This window comes from Trachymyrmex cornetzi, unplaced genomic scaffold, assembly GCF_001594075.2.
Source record: "Trachymyrmex cornetzi isolate Tcor2-1 unplaced genomic scaffold, Tcor1.1 scaffold90, whole genome shotgun sequence".
NCBI classification, from domain to species: domain Eukaryota; kingdom Metazoa; phylum Arthropoda; class Insecta; order Hymenoptera; family Formicidae; genus Trachymyrmex; species Trachymyrmex cornetzi.
Window position 1 is genome coordinate 622955 of NW_017300245.1, and position 25486 is coordinate 648440.

Genomic DNA, 25486 nt, shown 5'->3' on the forward strand with positions numbered 1-25486 from the left:
AATTTTTTTGTATTACTTTTAAATGCAATTTAAAATAATCTGTAATTTTTTCAAGTAATTCTTAACATATTGCATTTGCCTTACAACCTCCTTAAACGTACTTAAGTTCTTGTGATGTTGCACTAATTTTATAATTTAAAAAAAAACATTTACTTTTTCTTTCCTTTTGGATACATAATTTAATGACAAAGAATAAAGATAAAGATAAAGACAAAGATAAAGAGAAAGAGGTATTCCATCATTAGTTGTATATTTTCTTCTAAATATTACAATATAAAGAGTTTGTGTTTAAAAAAATTTAAACTATAGAAATATCGTATAGCGTATAACATTAAGCCTATACAATGCCTTACAATACGAGCTACAGAGATATTTTTTACGCGTTCCACTTGGTTATATCATTAAGAACACAGTGCGAGCGTATGTCTCATAATTGGTGTCAACTGGTCGCAATTAATGACACGCACGTAGCCGAGTGTCAGTTCCTTGTAAGATAAGCAGTTTAGCAATCGCGTCATCGTTTTACGCCGATTTCGAATGCAGAATGAATTTTTCTTTTTCCTCCTTCTAACCACAATGATTTCAGATCTAATTTGATTACTCCCCTCTAAAGGGAAGATCTTTCCTACTGTAATTCGAAAAAAGAATATGAGCACCCGTTCCAATATGCGCTTTGATTATGCTTTAATGGAAAGTCGGTTCGGAAAGACAGCTAAATATAGTACAGAGGCGGTTAATAACAAAGGATCGATATGATCACGGTGAATAATTTTTTCCCTGAAGGAGCTCACCGCTCGATTATAGGTAACATGTATTTTTCTTCTTTTGCCGTAACGGCATTGTATGCACCTACGTGAGCGGCACATACGACATGCACGTTACACGTGTTGTTCACCTGCCTCGTTCAAAGTGAGTCTGTATGACAAGCGACTATGTAACATCTACAAAAGATCAACTTTTTTTTCCTAGTGTTAATCTCTTAGCATTGCTAATTATTTTTGCTGCAAAATCTACTACAACTCGATGTTGCTTTAGATTACGTAAATTTAGAAAAAAACATAGGGTGCTTTCCATTTGATGACACAAGTCGACACAAGTCGGCACAAGCGTCGTTCTATCCTTGTTGACATTTAGAAAGTGATAAAGATAGAACGACACTTGTATCATCAAATGAAAAGCACCCATAAAGTAGTTATACCGACTACAAAACATAATTGAAAGTTAAATTTTTTGTTTGATTGATATGCGTGCATATTGCAATTAATATTTAATATGAACTAATATTTAATATACAAAATGAAAGGAAATGCATTCTACAATTAATTCCGATGTTCACTTACAATTATATAGTAACCCGGGAAAAAATGTTTCGTTACAATTATACAATATAATTATATAAAATTATATAAAACTATATATAAAATATGTTCATATCTATAACATTTTTTCCTGTACAAATCCCTGTAATCGTCAATAGCATTCTGAAGAAGAAAAAGAAGAGAGAGCGAGTACAAAAACTCATACTTTTTAAATTAGAGAAAATTATCCGCAGTTGTTATATTAATATAGATAAAATAATTAATAAAGTAAAGTAAATAATAAAATAATTAATTGTTTGTCAAGACAAATTTTAAGTCAAATCAGAGATAAATATAATATGTTAGAAATTTTGCAGGAAGTGTAATTTAGTCTGTTAAATTAATTAATCACCTGTTACATTAATGAGTATGATCGAAGTAATTGACCTTCGTTAATTGAATGTTAAATAGCTATAAAAGAAATTACAAATTAATCAATATCGTCGATGTTTTCGAAACATTAGAAATTGTAATATAATTGTATTATTTTTTAAAATAATTATTTAGGCATCTATTAATTTTTTCCAACCTCGCGTCCGTTCCTAATGATCACGATCATAACTCGTGATTACATTACGTAAATTCTGTATCATTCTGATCTGTCTTTCACCGACGACGTGGGAGTCATCTTAAGTCGTCAGCACCTCCGCGAGCGCCGAGCATATCGATACGCGAATTCGCAATACGCGCGCGCGCGACTGATCGTTGGTGCATCCGTATCCGTGCATGCGCGCGCTCCGGAAGCCGCCTTCGGCTGTGTCGGCTCGGCAGTCGGCCAGTCAGCCATCCGTACATTCCGTACAGCCGTAGACCGGAGTCACCAGGGCCAGGCAGGGCCAGGGAGACCGGAGACGGCGGAGACGACTGACGACTGACGAAACAGTCAGCGACGATGTCGCTCGTGTGGACGTCCATTTAAAGATGGCCGCGTCGTCGTGGTCGCCCGATTATCGTGTCGCGTCGATCTTAGGCGCGTGACGCGTTCTTCGGGGGTTCGCGAAATTAGACCGACAAGGCCGGACCGTGCGGCGCCCAGACGCGACGTCGACGTCGACGGCATATCCGGACACAGATTCGACACAGTCGCAGACGGAACGGCGGATCGCGCCACCGGACGATGATCTAACGTCTCGCGTGTGTGTGCGACGCGCGTGATACCATGAATTGTCATCAGATACTTAGCGGTGCCTGCAATGCGGGCGATCGCTGCTACGCGGTCGGTTCCGTCGAGGGAATATCCTTCACCGTAAGTTCCATGAAATAACGGTCGCGCTTTCGTACGGCGCGTCCTTGGCGATTGGCCAACCTCGCCAATATCGTCAAAGGAATTTCGTACGTGATCGTATAAAAGTCGATACGCACTCTCGCATTATGGAAGTCAGCTGATCGAATGACACTTTGATTAGGCTTGCAAACGTGGGACATTTACGTCTTACGAGTTTACAGTTTTCTTCGACAAACGACGAAATTGTATATTTTTGTATTGTTTTATTTACATGTTTTTGAAGTGTTGTGAATTAAAATTAAAATTTTTTTTACTAATTTTTTACTAACTTTTGTAATTAGCTGTCAAAAGATTTTATCAAAGATAGTGATAGCGATAGTGTGATAGTGTATCATATCGAAAGATAGACTTAAGATTTGATAAGATAATATGCTTAAATAATGCTTAAATTTATTTGAAGGCAGAGTTAAAAATATGTAATAGTAACAGATTGATTATGATCTGTTTATTCAGGCATATGCAGCTGGTTGCAATATTGTGATTTTGGCCAATAATTTTGAACGAGTTCAAATAATTCCTGGAGCAGTGCACAATTACATCAGGATTAGCTGTCTGGATTGTAGTACAGACACAGGAAAAATAGCTGCAGCCTATGAAAATCAAGTCTGCATTTTTGAACCGACGCCACTCATACACAGCACCTGTTCACATGTTTGTATCATAACTGTTCTGTTACATATTTTGATATATATTTAAGAACTTGTTTAGATTTTTACTAAATTTTTTTATAAATGTTTTTTTATAGCAATTAGAATACAGATGGGTTCAAACAGGAAGTCTGCAAACAGAATCGAATATTACTTCTTTGTCATGGAATTTAGAAGGAACAAGATTGTTAACAGGTGGCGAACTGTTACAATTGTGGCACCAAAATATCACTCCGTTTCAAGAAGAGCATAGTAAGTTTATCTTCTCATAGATTTATTTGTTTTTGTTTCAATAAAATTGATATTTTATATTTAATATTGGAAAATTATCTTTAAGTTGTGTTAAAATATATCGGTATTTTATGATTAGAAATTTCATTTGTGCATGGAATACATATATACAATAAAATATATCTTTTTCTCTGACAATTATTATATTTTAATACTTGATGAAAATTTCAAAATAGTAGAATTATCGTATTTTTCATCACTTAATGCAGCGATATTACCTACAACTACAAAGCCGAAAACGTTACAAACAGAAGAAGTCAGCACGACCGGAAACAATCATAACGTTACAGCAAACATTTCTCAGGATCGTGAGTTCATTCTTTTCGAGAATGAACATATAGTGTTGATGTTATTTGCATGTTAATGTATCATAGCTTTGCTAACCCACTGCATTTTTATAATTATGAAACTTGATTATCTACATATCTCATCCAATTAGAATGAGAATTACAGAATCAAAACAAATGCATCAGAATGAACTTAATAAATTTATTTTAGTGATTGATGTTGCGACTAAAATTTTGATTTTGTTATATATGTATATATATGAAATAGATGCAAACAAAGATTGATGATTTCAATATGATTTAAAAACGTTTGTTTAATTCATGAGCTTGCCACATTTGAACATTTTAATTTACACAGCTTGCTATTGCACAATATGAAAAAATACGCATTATATTATTATAAAATATATATTATAAATCTTTTATACAAATGATTAAATATAATTTAAGATATTATCTTTTGCATTATGGAGAGACTCTAAAGGCTCCTGAGTAATCACCACAGCCATATTGAATCATGACGTCAGAAGCAAAAAATGACACGTTAATTTTTATTACATGCCATTTATAAATAAAGACAATTTAGATAAAACAAAATGATGAGATTGCTTCAAAACATTTGTAAAAATGGACGAAAACTATGCTTATCTCCTTTGACAGTCAATAAATAATCGTAAAAAGCGATAAAAGGCACGTGTAAGTGAAAATAAGCATGCACATTGAATAAAAGCACTTAATATGCCTTTTATCACTTTTTACGATTATTTACTCACTGTCAAGGGAGATAAGCATAGTTTTCGTCCATTTTTACAAATGTTTTAAAGCAATCTCATCATTTTGTTTTATCCAAATTGTCTTTATTTATAAATGGCACGTAATAAAAATTAATGTGCCATTTCTTGCTTCTAACGGCATGATTTAATATGCTTGTAATGATTACTCAGGAGCCTTAAATATTAGTCTTTTTTATTTGAGTTTGTGATATGTGCATTTTATTGTATCTAAAAACAATTTTACTACATTATTAAAACAAATTTATTTTTTAGCAGCTGGTACAGTAACATTCTCAATTGGAGGGGAAGCTGAAAGTCCTGGACCTGGAGACACATCTATTGCAAATGATCCAGGCGGTTGGAACTGTGTATGGAAATGTCGTACGGCTACACCAGTCCATCTCATGAGTTTTAGTCCCGATGGCACTTTGTTTGCAACAACAGGAATGAACGATAGATTAGTCAAAATATGGTTTGAAAATAAACAATGTATGTATTTTTATTGAATTATTAATTGATGATCTTTCTTTATCTATATAAACAGTTATTATGGACTTATTCTTCATTTCCAGTATTTCCAGCAAAGAGCATAGATCATACAAGTTTTTCTCAGTCCGTGGGTAGTGACAATTTTAGTTTTGTTTATGTTGCACATCCACGCGCTGTAACGCACCTTTCTTGGCGCAAAACAAGTAAATACATGCCAAAGTAAGTAAACCTATGGTCGAATCAATGATATTGATATTATTTATATATATTATTTGAACGATACAACAAACATTACTCTAAAAATATTTTTTCTACATGTAGAGTTAAAATGTATAACTTTATCATAAATTAACATTTATATGAATAATGTTCGTTTCTTTCAATGTAGATTAACCTTGGTTTAAACTACTTTTTATCTAATAAAGAATAAAAAAAGATAAAGAATACTTTTTATCTTTTTCTCTTGAATTAGAAAAGCATAAAGAGTAAATTAAACCACGATTAAAAGTTAATCGACATTGGTAGAAACGGGCATAAGGCAAGAAATATATGTATAATGATTCTCCGTATATAACAAACATACTATTTGTGCTACTATGAAATGGGTTTTTGTAGTAAAAAAATTAAGTAAAGTTAATATAAGAAGCAAAAATAATATTTGCATATAATAATTCGTTTTCTTTTGTCACAAATTAGAGGCTCTGTATCCAATATGTTGGTCACTTCGTGTCGCGATAATATTTGTCGAGTGTGGGCAGAAACAATACCGCCTGAGATCGAAGGTTTGGCTAACATGAGTCAGTTTGAAGGCTCCGATAGGCATGGTCATCATGGCAAGCATCGTCATCATAATATGCACAAACATCGATTTATGCAGCGGCTCAAACATATGAAGTATGTTTGAAGAGATGATGAGAGAAGAATTTGATATTTTTTTATATTTGCTATTTAATTTTAAAGTATAAAGAAAACTGTATTTTTATAATGCTTATTGAAATAATATATATGAAATTTTGATGAAAAGAGATGATGATATATAAAATTTTCTGCTTATAGAACATGTTTTCATATTCGACGACATGCTAAACAACAACATCAAGCTGGCCATACAGCACCGACTTTACCAACGCTTCCATCTACATATTCTGTACATGATTTTCATAATAATTACCAAACTTCTGGTCATTACCCAGGGATGCATTTCCACTTGGCAGCCAGTATTAATGCAGAAACTGGTATAGTATTAATGTTTGTTACGTAATATATAAAGTAGTGTAAAATTTTTATTTTATGTTTTTTACATTAGTATTACGTCTTCTTTTGAATATTATTGAAATATTGGTAATCGTCAGTGGATAGTATACGTTCATGTTATAGATATACCGCTAGTACCAAGCCTAATTACTGGAGATCCCGAAAGAGAACCGAATTTTATTTTACACTGGCTAAATAATAAGGAAATGCATTTTACCATGCAAGCTGAAAACATACTGCAGGAATTAACTCGTAAAGTAGTGGAGAAAGAGGAAGGTTTGCAACATCAAGACGCTGAACATGTGGAACATGATTCTGAGGATGAATGTACACCAAGTATGCATATGATTTATTCGATTATGTTATTGAAAATTGTTGAAAAAATACAGTTAACTAATAACAGTTCTTCTTTTTAGAAAAAGGAGTTCGGCTGCAAACAGCTCAGAAACCAATCGTCGGTGGCCGGTCAATGAGCCAAGAAGATCACAGTAGTGATGAACATCATACTGCACATACTACCTCATCTCATCACAGTTTAGCACACAGTGTACACTCTCATCCCAGTCTTAGGTACGTTTTCCAAATCTATTTTTCTTGGCAATTCTTTCAACACATTATATATAAAATTCTATTCTATTAAAAAACATTTTATGTTAACAGCAATACAACCTCCATTAATTCTATAGCGACGGATGCAACATCCACAATGAATCACGCACCAGATTCATTGGACACAAAGATAGAAACGTTGCTACGTGATTGGCATCACAATCCAGATTTGCTGTTCTCGATACATCCGATAGACGGAAGTTTCTTGATTTGGCATATTGAATGGTTAGATGAATACCACCCCGGATCTTTTCGACAAGCGCAAATTTCATTTTCTACTCGTATTCCGAACGCATTTCCGCTCGGCGACGCATCGACAATGAGTCATAATGTATCGATGTACTCTCATAATACTGGTGGACCCTTATTGAATATTCGTGAAGTTGCAAAATCTTCGACAAAAACAAATGATTCCAATGAAGTCGCGAATCCCTTACCTAGTCTAATAGAGCAAGACGAGGAGCAATCTACTTTGACTTCCAAAACAGGTCAGGAACTATTGAAAAATATAGAAAATACAAATGATCAAAATCAAACGAAAACTGAAAGTAATGCATTAGAAAATAATAAGAATGGACAAGATGCAGATCTATTGGCTCATCCTAGTCCGATTGTTTCTATGGTGTCAAAGCACTCGAATGGTACTTTAAATTTATGGCAGTTAACGTTTGCGGATAAAACGAAATTTTCACAAGTATTAAGCATAGGACATGCATGCAGAGCTTCCGGGCACCGCTTCCGTGTAAATGACATCACTTGCCATCCTGTCTTACCTCTACTTGTGACAACTTCCCATCATAATATACCCGAATTTTCTGGTACTCAATCAATGGAATCCAACGAAAATCTCGATAGCAAGCACGACTCTTGTAAGGATAAGGATATTATGTCGCCCACTGGATTTTGCAGCGAATTGATATTATGGCGCGTAGATGCCGTGGGGCCTTTATCTAAAAGCGGTGGAGTTTCTGAATTGGCACGTATCAATTCGCCCGAGATATCGGCGTTTAGTAACGTAGCCTGGATCCCGACATTATTGCCAAGCACAACATTAGGCAATTTATCCAATTCTCCCAGTGCCTGTTTTGTAGCCAGCGATGGAGAATGTTTAAGGGTTTATCAAGCTGTTATTGATGCTAGAACGTTACTAGCTGAGGTATCGATCAGTGAGAGAAGAAGCAGGATGATGGATTCCATGGCCAGTCTTTCGACGGATATGTCATCGGACGATGGCGTTAGGCACTCCATTCATGATAGGATAAAAATAGTATCTCAACAGTCAACCGCGAGACCAGGATGCGTTATACAGCTCGACGCTATTTCCGATGCTACTCATGATTGGCAAAACACGCAGTTCCTCCATGTCTTTCAAGAGCAATTGATCACGGGCGAAAGAAACGATGAGAAGCAACCCGGTATCGACACATCGGCCAATGATTTGGGACTCATGGAATCTACGTTGGACGCTATGGTGGATCTGCAACAATCGGCGATCTTCGAAGAGCCATTCTACATAGTGGTCCTTGAGCGTACGCAGCAGGGTACTACCGTGCACATGTGGCGATTGGTCATAGCGTCGCAACCGGAAACTACTGGTTTGTCAGGCTCAATGATGTATGTGCCAGATTCTCATTTAGTTCAAGACGAGGATGATGAGGGAACTCCTGGTAGATTGAGTCATGCGGAAGGCAGACGATCCCGCAGAGCCAGTCAAACCGGTGGCCGGAGTCGTCGCGATAGTCAAGCTGACCTGGACTCAACGTTCCTTCCTCGTCGCCATCAAAACAGTCACGTTCTCATCACCACCACGAAAGTCTGTACGCAAGAATTGCCATTACCTGATGGTGTGGAGGTGATTCACGCTGCTCCCGCCGCAGGACATTTGAGTAGTTCCTCGATATATCCCGCTTGCTTTGCACCATATATCATTGTCACGGCTTGTAGCGATAGTACTGTACGTTTTTGGAAATGTAAGGTAACAAAGAAGCCGGATGACAAATTGGACTACGAATGGTGTGAATGGGAGATGACCAGGAAAGATCAGGAATCTACTATTGATATTACTGGTCAACCGTTGAATATAAGCGCTGCTTATAGCGGGCGCATTGCTTGCGCTTATAAGTATGGAAAATCGTTTACGCGTCCAACGAAAAACGATCCGGACTCGCGCTACGTGAATCTTTGCGTCGCTATATACGAATGCGAAAGCACGGGTGGCAGCGAATGGATATTAGAAGATACAATTCATCTGAAGAACATTCATCTGCCACGAATACCGGTGGATCAGCATTTGGATCTTAGTTATTTGTATGATAGTAGATTTTTGCAGAAGAAACAACGACTCACTCAGGTATTACAAACTCTCAGTCATGAGGATATAAGGTCTTCGAGAAATGGAGAGAACGGTGATTCCACGAAAGCTGGTCTGCTGGCGGTTCCATCGTTCAGTACCTTGCAATCTTTGCGGAAATCGATCATAGAGAATGGTAACACGTGTCCGCTCACGCAGAAGCATTTAGTGCAGCTCGACTGGGTATCCAAAGAGGACGGCTCGCATATTCTAACTGTAGGCGTTGGTTCCAAAATTATGCTGTTCACTCCGGTATGCTCAGATCTGGCGCAGGCTAACATGAAAGCAATGAAGGAATCTCAAAGCAACAATAGACCAATACTGAGAAAAACCTCGTCGTTAGCTCAGCCGCAATTCGTCGACGAGATCCGATGGATGAAGCTGCGCAAGATCGAGCTGACGACGGCAGATGGCTTGCCGCCACTGCCCATGCAAATATCCTGGGTGCGGGATGGCATTTTGGTCGTTGGCATGGATTCCGAAATGCACGTGTACTCGCAATGGAAGCCGAATCCGAAGAATGACTGCTTCCATTCGAATCTGCAGCATCAGGAGTCCGATGAGTTCCAAGCGAGTCGGAACTTACGCGATGAGGATCTACGCACGTTAGCACACGAAACATCTCAGAGGCGGCTGGCAAACGTGTCTTCTATGCCACATTTGTCGCGTGTTAGCAGCATCAATTTAACAATGCTGGATGCCAAGAAAAAGCGCGGTATACAGAACGAGAATTTGAGTTTCGATTATATGCCAGATTACGGGCTGTTCGAAGCATCGAGGATAGCTTGTCCGGTTTTGCCACAGTATCACCCTAAACAGTTGATGGAACTATTGAATTCTGGTAAGATTAGATGGGTGAAAGCTATACTGGCGCATCTTGTCCGATGTATAGGTAGTTCCTGCTCTTTGCGAGCCGATGACGAGAATCTGGTGAAACAACGTAGTGGTTGGTCGCGATCGAGGACAATGTCAGTAAGTTATATGGGCACAACATCGCCGCTGGAACCGAGAGGTTCGACTACACAGATACCGGAGGAATTGACGCTGGATTATGCAGAGATTACATCCATCTCCCCACTCCCGTTGTGGACTTTATTGATGGCCGACAAAGAAACGAATCTACCGCATCAGCAAAGCGAAGACAAGCATGATTACAATGAGCTATTCGACAGCAATTTGGACGAAGGAGAATCGTTGGACGATATGTTGGATGAGGATTACGAATGTTCGCGGCAAAAGGATAGACGATCCTCGGTGCCGGAGAGACAAGGAATCTCTCACTTTGGTCCCAGGCAAGGCAGACTGTTATCACGTCTTTTGACTCACACTCATCTTCCGGGCCTGTCCAGTCTCGACCAAATGCATCTACTCGCGTTGGCAGATACCGTGTCAACGTGTAATGTCGATTTTGCAGAAAGATTCGCAATCGATGCGGCAAAAAATGCAATCGCCAAGGAAAATCTAACGGGCATCCCGGACGGCGAAACTGTATCCACCGATTCGCTGGACGACTGTGGTCTCAGATTCCTCTTGGCAATGAAACATTATAATTATCTGATACGCTGCTTACCATTGGTACAAAGAGCGCAATTCCAGAAACAGGGTATCGCGTCGAATAATCTCGTGTGGGCGTTTCATTCTGAATCTGAGGAAGAATTACTGGGATTAATTCCGTCTTATGCCAAAGGTCAACCAAAATGGTCTGTGTTGAAGGAGCTCGGCGTAGGTTGGTGGATTAGAAGTAATACGGTGCTGAAGAAATGTGTGGAGAAAATAGCGAAAGCCGCTTTTCAAGATAAACAAGATCCTTTGGATGCAGCTGTCTATTATTTAGCAATGAAAAAGAAGAATTTAGTATGGGGTCTGTTTAGAAATAAACGAGACGAACGAATGACCACCTTCTTCTCAAATAATTTCGCTGAGGATCGATGGAGGAAGGCGGCTCTGAAGAACGCTTTTGCTCTGCTTGGAAAGCAACGATTTGAACACGCGGCCGCATTCTTTTTACTTGCCGGAGCGTTGAAAGATGCTATCGACGTGTGCTTAAATAAACTGAACGACATCCAACTTGCGATGGTGATAGCTAGACTTTACGAAAATGATACATCGTCTCCTAATATGAGAAGATTATTATATGAAGAAATCCTAGGTTGCGATAAAGACGGGCAAAATCAAGATATGAGCAGAGTGCATCCTGATCCTTTCTTGCGTAGCATGGCTCTGTGGATCTTGAAAGATTATTCTGGCTCTCTCAATACTTTGCTTTTGACCAATGTCGGTCATATGCATCCACAGTATAATGATGAATCTGATAAACCCGAAGGAACAACAGGTAAATAATATCGATGTACTTTGTAAATTACATGAATTAACTCTTAGAATAGATGTTTTATCCCCTAATTTTTATTTCAGCAAATCCAAACGTTTTCAACTTTTATGTTTATCTTCGTACACATCCATTATTAATCAGACAATATATCGCGTCCACTGCGCAAGATAAGAAGAAAGGACACTCTGTAGTAATTTCGGGATTCAGTTATGGCACAGAAACAAAGAGTCAGCCAGATAAACAATTATTGTTAGAAGATAGCATTACACCATTGGAGAGGCAACTGTATTTCACAACAGCACATGCACACTTTAAGGCTGGCTGTCCAGCCCTTGCCCTCGAAGTTTTATCTAAATTACCTAATAAAGTTATGGAAACAAATGGTGAAGATTCTCCAAGTAAGTAATATATACATATAATCATAAATTAATTGACAAACTGTAAAGTCTAAATTGAAAATGTTACTATCTTTCCATTTTAATAGGTTTACTAAACAGTCCAAGTAAGGCTAGAGCTCAAGATTTTCAAATAGATACCGGTATTATTAATTGGGAAAATAAGTCGAATCCATTAAATAATAAAGGTACATAGAGCTATCATTATTTTAAATCAAATTGAAAAATATTAAGAATATATGACGCTAATGAAATACTGCTTTTAGAAACAGCTGGCGATATAGATTGGAATACATCATCATTTGATTGGTCTCAGAGTAGCAAACGCATGGAAGAAGATAAATTAGAATTAAACTGGGATGATGATGAGACGGGTGAAGGTGAAGATGCCGATAGTCCTCCCATGAGTATGAAACTCGACAAAAAAGAGCAGGATAATGTACATAAGTCAGAAAATGATAACAGTAAGACTTTCCTTCTTTTCTTCGTGAATTAATATTTTTACATAAATTTATTATTAATAAAAATGACTAATGTTTTAGAAGACGTGATAAAATCAGCTGGACCATTGGATATTATGGCACAACAGCTAAAATTCGTGGCTTGCTTGAAAATTTTAATGGAAGAACTGTCTACGTTAGCGACAGGTTTTGAAGTGGACGGAGGTCAGCTACGATATCAACTCTACGTGTGGTTGGAACGAGAAGTAGATGCATTGAGACAACTTTGCAGCTACAGTACTAACGTAGATGGAGATGTGAATAACGTAGCAGAATGTAAATTTTTTTATTTTGCATACACATATCATGAATAACATCGTAATAATTTCTCAACAATTATGGATTAGTAAAAATCGATGATGGTGTTAAAAAAAATTTTTAGATGAAGGAGGTATGGTTGATGATGTACCACCATATAAACCTGGTGAACAGCCAACGTTACATCAAATACTAGTAGCAGAGAAATTGGATTTTGAAGCTAAAGTACAGAGAGCTGCAAAGAGGAAGAAATGGCTGAAAGGTTGATTGCATTAATTAGATCTTTATATTATCTAATTAAATGTTTTAATTTAAGAAATTATTATTTAATTATATTTAACAAACTATTTGCGAATATTTTATCTTCTAATAAATAAGAGAAAGACAAAATTGATTAATATCGTATGATTTTCAGCTAACGAAACATTGTTGAGGACATTATTATCATACTGTTCATTGCATGGTGCATCGGGTGGAGGCTTAGCGTCAGTAAGAATGGAATTGGTACTCTTGCTACAAGAATTGCAACAAGAAAAGACTCAACAACAATTGCTCAGTCCTCTTCCATTTCCTACTACACTACCCTTATTAAGTGCCAGCGTCGCTTGTAACAAGACTGTCGTTGCTGATCCAGTTCGACATCTGCAAGTATGTCAAAATCCATATTGATTTTCTTTTTTTCTTTCGTATCGATATACAACACTATTATTGTCTTTTATAGTCTCTTGCTCATGATATGCTACAAACGTTAGTAGAGCTACGCAATCCGCCAATGCCTAACAGAAATACACATTATTGTGAAGTATTCATCATGAGAGATTTAGCGGTAGCACTTAGCGCCTGTATTTACCAGTCGCTTTGCGATTCAGACACATTTGTTATGAAACATCACCAGCCTGATAGGTAAATTATATGTTTTTATATTGTAATTGAGTTAATTAAATATTATACAAGATGTCCTTAATCAGATACTATATACATATTTATATTGACTATTTTTCAGTTTTCCGGCAGTCGCTGAAGTAGAAACGTCTTCGGGTGGTCATTTGGTAGCCTCAAATAGATATCATCGACGATATTCAACGGATGATGGTGTATGCATAACTACCTCACCTTCTAAATGGCCAGGCGTGACAAATTTGCGCGCATTATTAGCTCGGGAAAAAGACGAAGACACACCGAAGCTGAATATTCTGCTTTGTGAGGCTTTCGTGGCAACATATATGAGTCTTTTCATCTACGCTCTGTCAAGTTGCGACAGTCACATTTTATATAGACTAGTAGGACAACACTTCGATAACAGTACATGGGCTTCTCTCTTTGGAGGAGGCGTTAAGAAACTGTTACGTGTCGCAAGCACCACTAATAGCCAGGTATGGTCCTTTGTTAGTACATTTTACAAATGTTGCTTTTTTTTTATCTTTACGTTTCTTTATCAGGGTGGTAATACGAATAGTGTCGAGCGAACCGATAGTGTGACGAGCGAAATCCAAAGTACCGCCAGCGGTATGTGGAACACCATGACGTCGTTAACTAAACAACGCGTCAAGCTGAATATGAAGCTATTAGGACAGTTTACGGGTCAACAGCCAAATATGAAGGAAGATAAGCCTACGTACAGGGAACAGTTTGTTTCACCGCAAATGAGCATGATCTCCTATTTTCTTATAAAGGTATGGATGTTTAGAAATATCGAAAGATTCTGCATATCCGCGTGTCTGTATTTTACTATTTTGACTAATTGTAAATCGATACTTTTCTAGCCACGCATAGAGACTGAATATGCAGATGAAATTGATTATGATTCTTCCGATTCAGCGGTATCTGATTTAGATTCTACAGACGATGAGGAAGACGTATTTGACACGGGTTCAAAGCCAAAGACTAAACCAAAGGATAATACAGAGCATAGTAATTCCAATTCGTATAGTTGGAATGTAATGAGATTAGCAATAGTTAAAATATTGCAACAACAGTTACAAGATTTCTTGACTATTGCCGGCATAGAAATGCAAGGTATGAAATACAATATCTTGTAAATCTCTTAAATTATATGTAGTATATGACAATGATAATGTTAACATTAAGGTAATGTGCGTCTATTATTTTAGAATTACCTGTAAGTAGTCCGCTAACTCACGGTACATTGGGTATAGTTGCACAATGGCAAGAGTCTTTACGCGAAGAATTGGAACTTAAAGGTCCACCTCCAGCGAATTATATACCCGGCTGTGCGCCGGATCCTTCTCCTACACCTGGAAAACCGGCTATTCATAAATATCGATCATTATTAGAGAAAGGAAATACACCTTTTAAGTGAGCACATTTCATTTAGTTAAAAATTGAAAATTAAAACAGAATGAAGGAACTATTTTAAAAAAATATTCTCATGATTTCAGTACGCGATTGGCATCCGCAGCGCCTACCAATCGTTTATGGTGTTATTTAGTTAGACAGGAATTGGTTCAGGATATTTTCATTCGTGCAGTATTTGGGAAACGAAGATCTCTGTCGACGATACTTGAAAGTAGTCAGTCAGTCGTTGATAGCGTACATCGTGGAACCGGAGAAGATAAGGGTAGTGATAGTGGCACTACAAGCTTGCCAGAACCAGTCAGGATAATCCATAAAGAACAAGATAGCATCAGTGCCTTCTGTCTTAATCAGGTATATGATTTTAACTTTTTTCCAGCCATAATTACTCTCTAAGGAAATTTTAGGAAATAAAGCAGATTTTAGATTGCCTCGACAATATTTTATCTATAATAGATGTCTGCAACATAGTAGTAATATTGATTGATTGATGATCGTATATATAGGTAAACCCAGGTTTAATGGCCCTTGCTACACCTCGGGAAGTACAAGAGATGAACATTTCTCTGCTCCTAGAACTTCCATCGTGGTTGGAAGATGAATGCGAATTTGATATTATTAATTTGAATAAACAACCTGATCCAGAGCCTGTACCGCCAACCAGTTTCTTAGTTATACAGGTGTGATTTAACAATATCTTTATATTAATATAATAATAAATTGTATATTTTATACACATATCATTTGCAGACAGCAGCAGATCGTCCTTTGTTGGCACAAAGTCCTCAGCAAAACAGCCCCCAACCCCATTCAGGTATAGCCAGTCAAAGTGGACGTGGCGCGAGCGTGGTGAGTTTCTAATTATATCACAATTTATATAGTAAATAACATAAAAAGTATCACATTATTATATATATCACAAATTAATTTATTAATTATTTATTAATTAATAGATTTTTTTTTAATTAATGAAATGTTTCGGTGATAGAACTTATGACATAATCTTAAATACGATCAAACCAAAAACATTTTATTAATACAATTTAAATCATGTAAATATAATTCAAATTAATTTATGTGAAGAATATTTTTTTTTTTTTTTAATTTTTTATCTATATATTTGTGCTACACTTATCGTTTGATATAACACCCTTGAATGCTGAGTTTATTTTAAAACATAAAAATAAAATAAATTTCACTTTCCCTCTTTGTTATGTTGCATTTATTTATTTGTTATTATATCTCAGAGTAGAGAGAATTTATTTTTATTTTGAGTGTAATTGTAAATCTCACTATGTATTGTTTTAATATGCATATGTGTGCGTGAATGTAAAATATGTGCAATTAATCATTACTATGCAAGAGATTGTATATCTAATGAAATTAATTAACTCATATATAGAAGGCTTATTATAACTAAGGAAATGTTTTATAACTGAGGAAGTACTAGCAGTATTTCCAAGACTGATATACAATTTTTAAGTTGCTTACAAGTATTTACAATAAGAGTTTCTTGGCAAATTAACAGGTTCTAAGGAGTTTTTAATGAACTTTATTCATAAAAATCTGTATCGACTTAAATAGGAAGCGTGTTGTCTATCCAGGATATTCTAAGAATTATTATGTGTACCTAAGTTCCCGCATATACATTGTATATTGTTTGACATCACTTCATCTAAAGCGTGTAATAATATCTTTGTTTTGTCTTTGATACGAAGGTAATATCATTAGACAATACTTATACATTGACAGTCAAAATGATACGAGTCTAGAAGCAGTATTTTGCACCAAAGATAATAAAAAAATCATTCATTGCATGATATATATATTAAGACCAAAATGTGCACTGTCTCACATATCAGGATACGGCTGAATTCAAGGCTTGCTTGTTTTACATGATAAATATTGGAAACAAATTTATCACATATCTCTATTTGTATAAAACTAGTAAAGTTTGTTGACAATCTGATTATTTCTCTCTCGACTAATCGAAATCATTAACAATAACACTTGTCCATTAAACTCTAGAAAGAAAAGTATAGCAATTTTCTTATAAGTCATTTTTCGTAAATGAATATAAAGGAGAGAGAGAAAAAGAGAAAAACATTGCGAGACAAGCCTTGCAAGTCGTGAATGTGGTATACTCGGTTAGGGTAGCACAAGTGGTGACGGAGACAATGTTGCTTGTTCAATGCTTGCCTAACATCTAACTTGGTCTGCGTCATTGAACTGGCGGCTCATTCGCTCGCTCAGATGAAGGGGATGCCTGCTTTTCCTGGCTCCCACGACCTGCGTTTCTGTCAATTTGTTGCCGATAGGAGCAAACACTTATTAAAGCCGGTGAGATTTACATCTAACAGACCCTAGTTTATCCTAGTGCAAATTTCATGTTTAACTTTTTTGAGTAACAAGCAGGTATCTGATTTGTAATATGTTAAAGCTCGTAATAACGTCATTTATAACGGTTTTATCGCAATTTAATTGTGAAAATCTAAGATTATCTAAACAAAAAATTAGAATTTCTGAAATTGTTAAGAACATTTTTTAATTTTTTATATATATTGCAAGTCAGATATATCTTGAATTTCCAAAGGATCTTACAGTTTAACCGTAAGATCTGTTTTAGAAATATTTAGCCATTATCATTTTATCTAAGAGCTCAATATGCACAATGCATTGGTTCGTATTTTTCTTTGCTTACATTATTAGTATATCATAATATGATAGAAAGATTTATAAAAAAATAAATATTAGTACATACTTTATTGGCAAATATGTTTCATCTGCTCCTGAATATTTTCATAGATGTTATTTATAGTTCATGAATAAAACACACTGTTCTTATCACAAGTTACGTTGAATATATTAAATGAATATGATTGGATGTAAATTTAATGCATGTACTATGCAAACTGCTCGACTGATTGTACATATAATTTTTTTTCACAAATAATGTATTCAATTTTAAACATTACACTTTTCTGTCAGTACGAGGATTATGACTTGGATGTGTAGAGATCTACTACATTTCGTTATATTGTACAATAGGCCTGTTCTTTTTGGCTGAACTTTTGCATCAGTTCATCTTTCTTCCTCTTCTTTCCTTCCGGATAGAAAAGGAAAAAAGATGAACTGGTGCAAAAGTTTAGCCAAAAAGAACAGGCCTAATATGAACCCCCACATTCGTGTACATGCCCACATGTTAATTCAACGTTTACAAACCGCTAACCCGTAGAGATAAACGTTAGAACAGCTAATTCCGCAAGCTAGTAGGCCGAAAAGTTTCAGCCGAATATTAGTTACAAATTGTTTTAACTGGAAACTCGCTGCAATGTTTGAAACGCATGCTACATGTTTATTATATGCAACTCCATTAAACCTTTGCGTTAACATAACACCCAGACTGCGTTATAATACTTAATATTACTGAATGTGTTTATGCAGTTACGTTTAATTCTGCTGGAATATTACATCTATAAATGTATATATTTTTATCTTGAATCTTTTCATTTGTAAATTCAATCGATTATATTCTATTCCGACAGATTCTGAAACATAAAATCGATGGAATCAGAAGAATCTCTTCCCACCCACTTTTACCATTATGTGAGTATATTTGTTACCCTGATAAGCACACGAATATACGTCTTACGAATTTTTCTTTTTCATGACCATACTGAAATAGCAGAAATTTTGAAGTAATTAACGTGTTTATCACTTTTTTATGTGGCGATATCAGACTTAACCGGATCACAAGATGGTTCTGTATCATTATGGGAGTGGGGACATCAGACAGCCGTTGCTACTCCGAGAGCACCTGGTACTTTTGCCAAAGTGACTCGCGTGCGTTTTTCTCAGCACGGCAATAAGTTCGGCGTGGCTGATTCCGATGGTCATCTGAGTCTATTCCAAGTGGCCTGCCGAGAAGGAACAGCTCGACCATTCTTTGTAAGAATCTTGTAATTTATCAAAAAAATGTTGAGAGTATATCATTCAATATTTATATCTTACCGGCATTGTCAAATCTGTTTCAGACTTACCAGTGCCACAGCAAAGTGACCTCGGATTTCGTCTTTCTTGGCGCATGTAGTCTTGTAGCCACCGCGGGTCATGGCTCAGAAGGACGGAACGTAGCGTTATGGGACACATTACTTCCGCAAAACAAATCTCTTGTACAAGGTATAAATATTTGATATATAATCACATACATATATTTAACAAATAATTATTCTTTCATTAATTACGGTGCGATTATATTTTGTCAGGCTTCATGTGTCATGATCAGGGAGCCAGTGCGTTAATCTTGGCACCGCAACATCAGCTGCTGATCAGCGGCGGCAAAAAAGGTGACATTAATATATTTGACGTGCGACAACGGCAACAAAGGCAGAGATTCCAAGCGCACGAATCAGCTATCAAATGTCTAGCGCTTGATCCGCACGAGGAATTTTTCGTTAGTGGGGCAGGTGATGGTGATATTAAGGTAAAAGAATTTATCTTTTCAAATCGTGACTTCTCAATGAGGTGTCATACATTCCTTCGTTTTCATACTGTAATGAGCAAACATTTTGTCCACAGATATGGGGTTTGACCGTCCATTCTCTCCTTTATTCGTTTCCTAGTGAACATCCACGATCTAGTTTCTTCAAAAACATAGGGCAGGTACTGTAATATTGCAATTACCAATTCGTTTAAACACGAAACAGAGATAACGTTATCATTTGTTGCCAGGGAGTTACTCAGTTACATGTGGATTCCGCGGGTAGATTGTTTTCATGTGGAGCAGATGGTTCGATGAAAGTCCGTCAACTGCCAGAACGCGATTGTGTAATACAAACGCTTTATTAGGATTAAAAAGAAAAAAAGTTGATGAAAAAGAAGTGAATACCGTGTAAGTATATTATGCAAAAGAGCCGATATTTATTGATATATATATATATATAATCCACTACTTTTACATACGAACCGTGCAAACGGTACGGCATCTCTTTGCATGGCTAGTGTGTTGTAACAAGCTAATATGTCGGGTGTTACATTTATAAATATATATATATCGTTTCATCGAGAGCTACTTTATTACATAATAAAGTAGTGAATTCTGCACGAATATTGTTGTTGTTGTCCAAAACTCAAGCTCTTATAGTCTAAATATAGTAAAATGTAAAATCTATAATCTTAGATAGAGTCTCAGAGTGTTTCCCCGATCTAAGAAAAACAGAAAAAAAAAAGAAAACTAAAACAGCGAGCAGACACACAAATAACTGTAGCGCCGACAAGGCTGCGGAAACAGCACTGTGTTTTTCCTAAAGTGGATTTCGTACGGAGCAGCATATAATAATACTAATGATCATTCCTTTCACATGAAAGTAATATTAAACGATTCGATAAATGATATGTAATAATCTTCACGTACCTTCATATTTTAATATGTAATATATGTATTTATATAAAGATCAGTTAATGAATTCTACTGTTTAGCGGCGGATAATTTAAAGACGATTTAGCCGATTTTCATAACGGTTATTGACCATAGGAAAACGAGATGTTTCTTTGTGTTAATAAGAAACTTTCTGTGTATTATTTGTTGAAATAGGGACAGTGCGTGCGTAATGTAAGTTATTGTTCTGTAATATAGTTTGATAAATTAGTTCGAACGGATCATCATGTATTCAAGATACCCCACTTCGATGCTTTTTCGTCTCATCGCTACTATATATAATATACAATATATTCGTAAGATATGTAAAACACGACGGACAATTTTGGATAATGAGTAAAATACAGAGCTTGAAATCTGTGTTGCCTTCTAATAAACTCTTTGTATCTCTTTATCTGGAAAGTGTAATATAATTACTTCATGAGAGAGAATTATTTAAAATCGGCGATCAGCAAATGATAGAATAACAGCCTCAAGGATTACTTTTTTAAAAATTATTTAAATCTATTTAAACAACTTCATATATTTCACAGATGGCTAGATAAATGTATTTTTCTCATATCCAGTTTTGTAAATATCACGCGAATTGTGATCAAGCACCGTTCAATATAAACTTATTTGAAGATATGTACGCCATAATTTTTAAATTAGTATTGTTTCTGTCGCTATAAATTTTTCGCAAGTAATTGTTACTAGTATGATTATGTTATAAAGTATATATACCTAAAATTATGAGCTATAACAAAGGATTTATTTTTGTTAAATACACTTGTTGAATGACACTTTTATCGGTTTTCATATATATACATATATAATCAAGTTAAATCCGTTTGATTTACACATTAATGCACTTATACAGATACTTATCAACTTTTGCACTTTATTTCAAAATTACAAAATCTATACCGTATAATTATTACAGAAAGAATAAATAATTTATATAATCGCCTAATAATAATTTTAAGCAACTTTCTGTCATGGAATATTATGAAACTTTCTATATAAAAACAAAGTCAGTATTTATACAATGCATATACATATGATTATGTAATGTTTTATGTGAATTTTTATTTGAACCACTGTATATATACACAGTCGATGGCATTGTATACTCGATTATACAATAAATATGTGCAAATTATAAGTATCAGAAATATCCAGCTTTTGACAACATATGTATATTATTCATTATACAAATATTGTATTATTGTTAAAATTACAATAATACATGATATTTTGCATAAGGATGGAGAATAATGGATATTCGAAATACATTTTGATTATACATAATCCTTTTATTTAAGTGATTTTCCATAAGTTTTTTCGTTATAATTGATATTATTTATAAAATATTTTTGAATATAACACAGTACTGTAATTTATATTCTAATAGGAAAAAGCAGAACGTATCTCTATTGTAATGTGCATATCGACTTAATATTGATATTCTCATATATATTGATATTCTTTTATGGACGACAACGCTCCAAAAAACGCGGATATAAGCATACCTCACGTATGTGATACCTGTTCAACAACCAGCACAAAAGTCGTTCTAATCCCAATCCATAACCGCCGTGAGGACAAGATCCATACTTCCGCTATAAAGTAACATAATTGCTCGATTTATAATATTATTCAAAATACAGTTTAGAATTTATTTTCTTCATATTTACCTGGTCTGTATACCAGTAGTATGGAGTCGGATCAATGTTTTCACGTTTGTAACCTTCCTTCAACTCCTCGTAATCCCAGGTACGCATTGAACCGCCCACAATTTCACCTACGTTTGGTAAAAGTACGTCGACAGACTCTGTTAAGTGTTCATCATCCTTGCAACGTTGCATGTAAAACGATTTAATTTCAGCGGGAAACCGACAAAGCATTATTGGCTCATTGATAGCGTCAGTCATTTTCCTTTCTGGCATTTCTGGAATGTCCTATAAAAGACGATAACAACTATATATTTTATCTAGAAAGATATTGTAAGAGATCTTAATTCATACTTCTCCAAACTCATAAAAGCTGCCATCTTCTTTCGTGATATTATTTTCTCTCAGATATTCAATTGCATCACTGTAATTCATTCGTTTGAAAGGCTTCTTAGGCACTTGAAAGTTCGGATTCAATTCTTTGACAAGATGACCGAGAGACGATTTCAGAACTCGCTCAACTACGTCGCAAATTAAATCTTCTAATCGATTAAGTAGATCATCAAATGTAATAAATGGACATTCTGCCTCGATATGCGTGTATCTAAAAATTTGATATTTAAAAAATAGTTACCAAAAAAAGCAGGTATCTATTTTAATTTCTTTAATATATACAAAGAACTATTTGTATACAAACTTAATATATACAAAGAACTATTTGTATACAAACTCAGCAAGGTGGCGACGTGTTCTCGATTGCTCTGCCCGATATGATTGGGCAATGCAATATACATCTCCCATCGCTGGAATACACGTTTCAAGATATAATTGAGAACTCTGAGTAAGAAAAGCAGTTTCTCTGAAAACATTAGTCAATTGACTCTTGTACTGCGCGGTTAATAAATAATTTTATTTATACATACCCAAAATAATCTAATTTGAAAAGAGTGGAACCACCTTCTACTTGGGTTTGCACCAAAGTTGGAGGAGTTACTTCATAATAACCACGATCTTTATAATGATCTCTGACTGCTTGCGTTAATATAGATCTCATGATCAAGATTCTTGATGTCTGAAAAAAATTGATAATACATATACCAAAGATCTAATTGCAGAATGAATATTGATTTAAATTTAACAGATTATATTAAAAGTTCTCTATAAGAGCATTAAAATTCTATTATACATTTTCGCCTCGAATCATTATATGCCTATTGTCCAATTGTACGTCAGGAAGAGCTTCTTCGTTCAAAATTGAATCAGCACCACCAGGAGGTGACGGTCCAATAAGTTCCCAATAATCAACAGATAATTCGTGACCACCAGGTGCCTGAAATTAAATAAATAATGTATAAACATATCATTATCCAAATAAACAGTACATAAAAAAATGATTTATATATTATGTACTAATTAAATGTCAAATGTACATTTTTCCCTTCAGGAACAGCTTTCAAGATTCCAACCAGTTGAACAGCAGCTTCCGTGGCAAGGATCAAGGCATTGTATGTTTGACAAAGTTTATCAGTCAGTACACACTGCAGAAAACCTGTTCCATCTCGCAATGTGATGAACATGAGGGCTTTGCCTATAGTACAAATTGCTCAATAAATTATCACGATAGAAATAAATTCAATTATATTGTATACCTTGCCGTCTTAGTCTATGCACCCATCCATATAGCTTAACTCTTTGATCTCTGTGATCAACAGCTTGTTTTATCTTTATTTTTTTTGCTTCTGGTAGAGTCTTATCCTCTTCTATAACAATTGATTTAGCCTCGTCAAGATTTTTTAATCTCTTTTCTTCATCTTCCAATAATTTCTTTTCCTTCTCGTCTTTCTTATACTGTTCTCTAACCCAAATCTTCTGTGTTTTCTTTAATTGAGACTTAGATGCTGGTTCGTATTTTTTGTTGCTTTCTCGAGAGTCCTGATAGATGATTGGAAAAGGTTCCTTATTGGCATGACGCATCGCTCTCAAGATAGTTTTAAAGGGGTTACTCTCTGAACCATCTCCTGTCTCATCATTACCATGCTTGTCTGATGTATAGATACCTTGTAAAATATTTATTGGGTACTTATTTAATTATACTGCTAATATTATAATATACATAAAAAATTAACTATAGATACATATATAGCTTTATACTATCATTTGTATTCTTATTATCATGTTTTGCTGCAGTTATCACTGGCTGCGATCCATTTCACATGTAATGTGCACAAGGTATCATTTTATCATTGTTGTTCACGAAATTAAACGTGATACCTCATGTACGTCATTATGCGTATAATTGAACACAGCCACTATTATTACATCAGTCTGATGCAACTTACCTGATACTGATACTTTCTCTGACATATTGATAAAATTATTTGATAGAAGTATATCACTGAAGAACCTACAAAAAATGTTTTATATATATATATAATTGAATTATAATTTTATAGTATTTTTTTATGCTATAAGAAGCCATATGTGATATATAAAAAATACAAACTTAATTATAAAATATTGTAAGTAATTAATAGAGTTCTTCACTGACAGAACTAATGCGCATTCAATGCACATTAAAGTTCACAGCTGTTCTAGAATAATATAAATGTAAAAGCGAGATATTTCAATTAACAAAATACCCAGTGCGTATTTATTAAATAGTACAATAAAATGTATTGAATATTTCACGGTTTAATTCATTTCTATATTTTTATTAAACGTACATCTTTATGTTGATTTGTGCACTAGTTCTGTTAATGAAAAACACTATAACTCTGTTATGTATGTAACATGTGGTATGTTACATACTGCAATAAGTCTATAAACGATAACATATCTCAAATTTACGATATATTTTACAAAATAAAAACTCGTTTCCTCGACGATAAATACCTTATTCGGTATAAATGCAACAAAATGCAACGTACTACAAACTTTCTAAAATAACGTTCTGCAAGTAACAGAACGTGGAAAACTGTAATATTGAAAACGGCAATCAACAATCGTAAGTCGATAATCATCGACAACTGTCGACAACTGGGCTGACTGGGCAAGTGACAAGCCGCATGCCTACACCTACAAGTCGAAACTAATAGCGTATTTCACTGGCAGAATCGGTGCGCACTCAGTGCACATTAAAGCTGTTGTACAACTACAAGTCGAAACTAATAGCGTATTTCATGATAAAAATACAAGGGTATGCTCATCAATTGTCTAAAACTCGTTCAGCTTGCGCATGTCCTTGCCTACGTCATATTCG

General features: G+C 35.3%; 2 protein-coding genes across 9 annotated transcripts in view; one reads left to right on the forward strand and one right to left on the reverse strand.

Moving 5' to 3' along the window:
• Positions 1–2151: 2151 nt before the first annotated feature.
• Positions 2152–23729, forward strand: Rbcn-3A (rabconnectin-3 alpha). Of its 6 annotated transcripts, XM_018520377.1 has the most exons (33): positions 2518–2604; positions 3097–3294; positions 3389–3542; positions 3791–3889; positions 4915–5130; positions 5214–5349; positions 5827–6024; positions 6187–6365; positions 6508–6720; positions 6801–6954; positions 7045–11675; positions 11756–12070; positions 12157–12255; positions 12334–12531; positions 12610–12843; positions 12950–13087; positions 13241–13473; positions 13547–13728; positions 13829–14198; positions 14265–14498; positions 14589–14841; positions 14937–15141; positions 15225–15492; positions 15645–15818; positions 15889–15987; positions 17392–17478; positions 18684–18744; positions 18878–19086; positions 19173–19317; positions 19404–19621; positions 19717–19800; positions 19870–20029; positions 23672–23729. In XM_018520377.1, the coding sequence occupies exons 1-32, from the start codon at positions 2518–2520 to the stop codon at positions 19984–19986; spliced, it is 10188 nt and encodes a 3395-aa protein (XP_018375879.1). In that variant the 3' UTR covers positions 19987–20029; positions 23672–23729. The 6 variants fall into 6 exon arrangements, with proteins under 6 accessions (XP_018375878.1, XP_018375880.1, XP_018375881.1 ...); XM_018520376.1 differs by lacking the exon at positions 23672–23729 and having other exon boundaries at positions 2152–2604; positions 19870–20075; XM_018520378.1 differs by lacking the exons at positions 17392–17478; positions 23672–23729 and having other exon boundaries at positions 2152–2604; positions 19870–20075.
• The window catches only part of AsnRS (asparagine--tRNA ligase), a 12674-nt gene continuing 9055 nt past the window's right edge, over positions 21868–25486 (reverse strand). Inside the window, exons 1-10 of one of the 3 annotated variants that reach the window (XM_018520382.1) lie at positions 25120–25306; positions 24567–24631; positions 23877–24284; positions 23658–23815; positions 23414–23557; positions 23151–23299; positions 22958–23086; positions 22582–22831; positions 22252–22515; positions 21872–22176 (exon numbers count right to left, since the gene is read on the reverse strand). In XM_018520382.1, coding sequence (XP_018375884.1) covers positions 22045–22176; positions 22252–22515; positions 22582–22831; positions 22958–23086; positions 23151–23299; positions 23414–23557; positions 23658–23815; positions 23877–24284; positions 24567–24631; positions 25120–25247 — 1827 coding nt within the window. In that variant the 5' untranslated portion in view covers positions 25248–25306 and the 3' untranslated portion in view covers positions 21872–22044. Of the gene's footprint in view, positions 22177–22251; positions 22516–22581; positions 22832–22957; positions 23087–23150; positions 23300–23413; positions 23558–23657; positions 23816–23876; positions 24285–24566; positions 24632–25119; positions 25307–25486 lie in introns of those variants that run through there. The other 2 variants (XM_018520383.1, XM_018520384.1) reach the window with 2 other exon arrangements.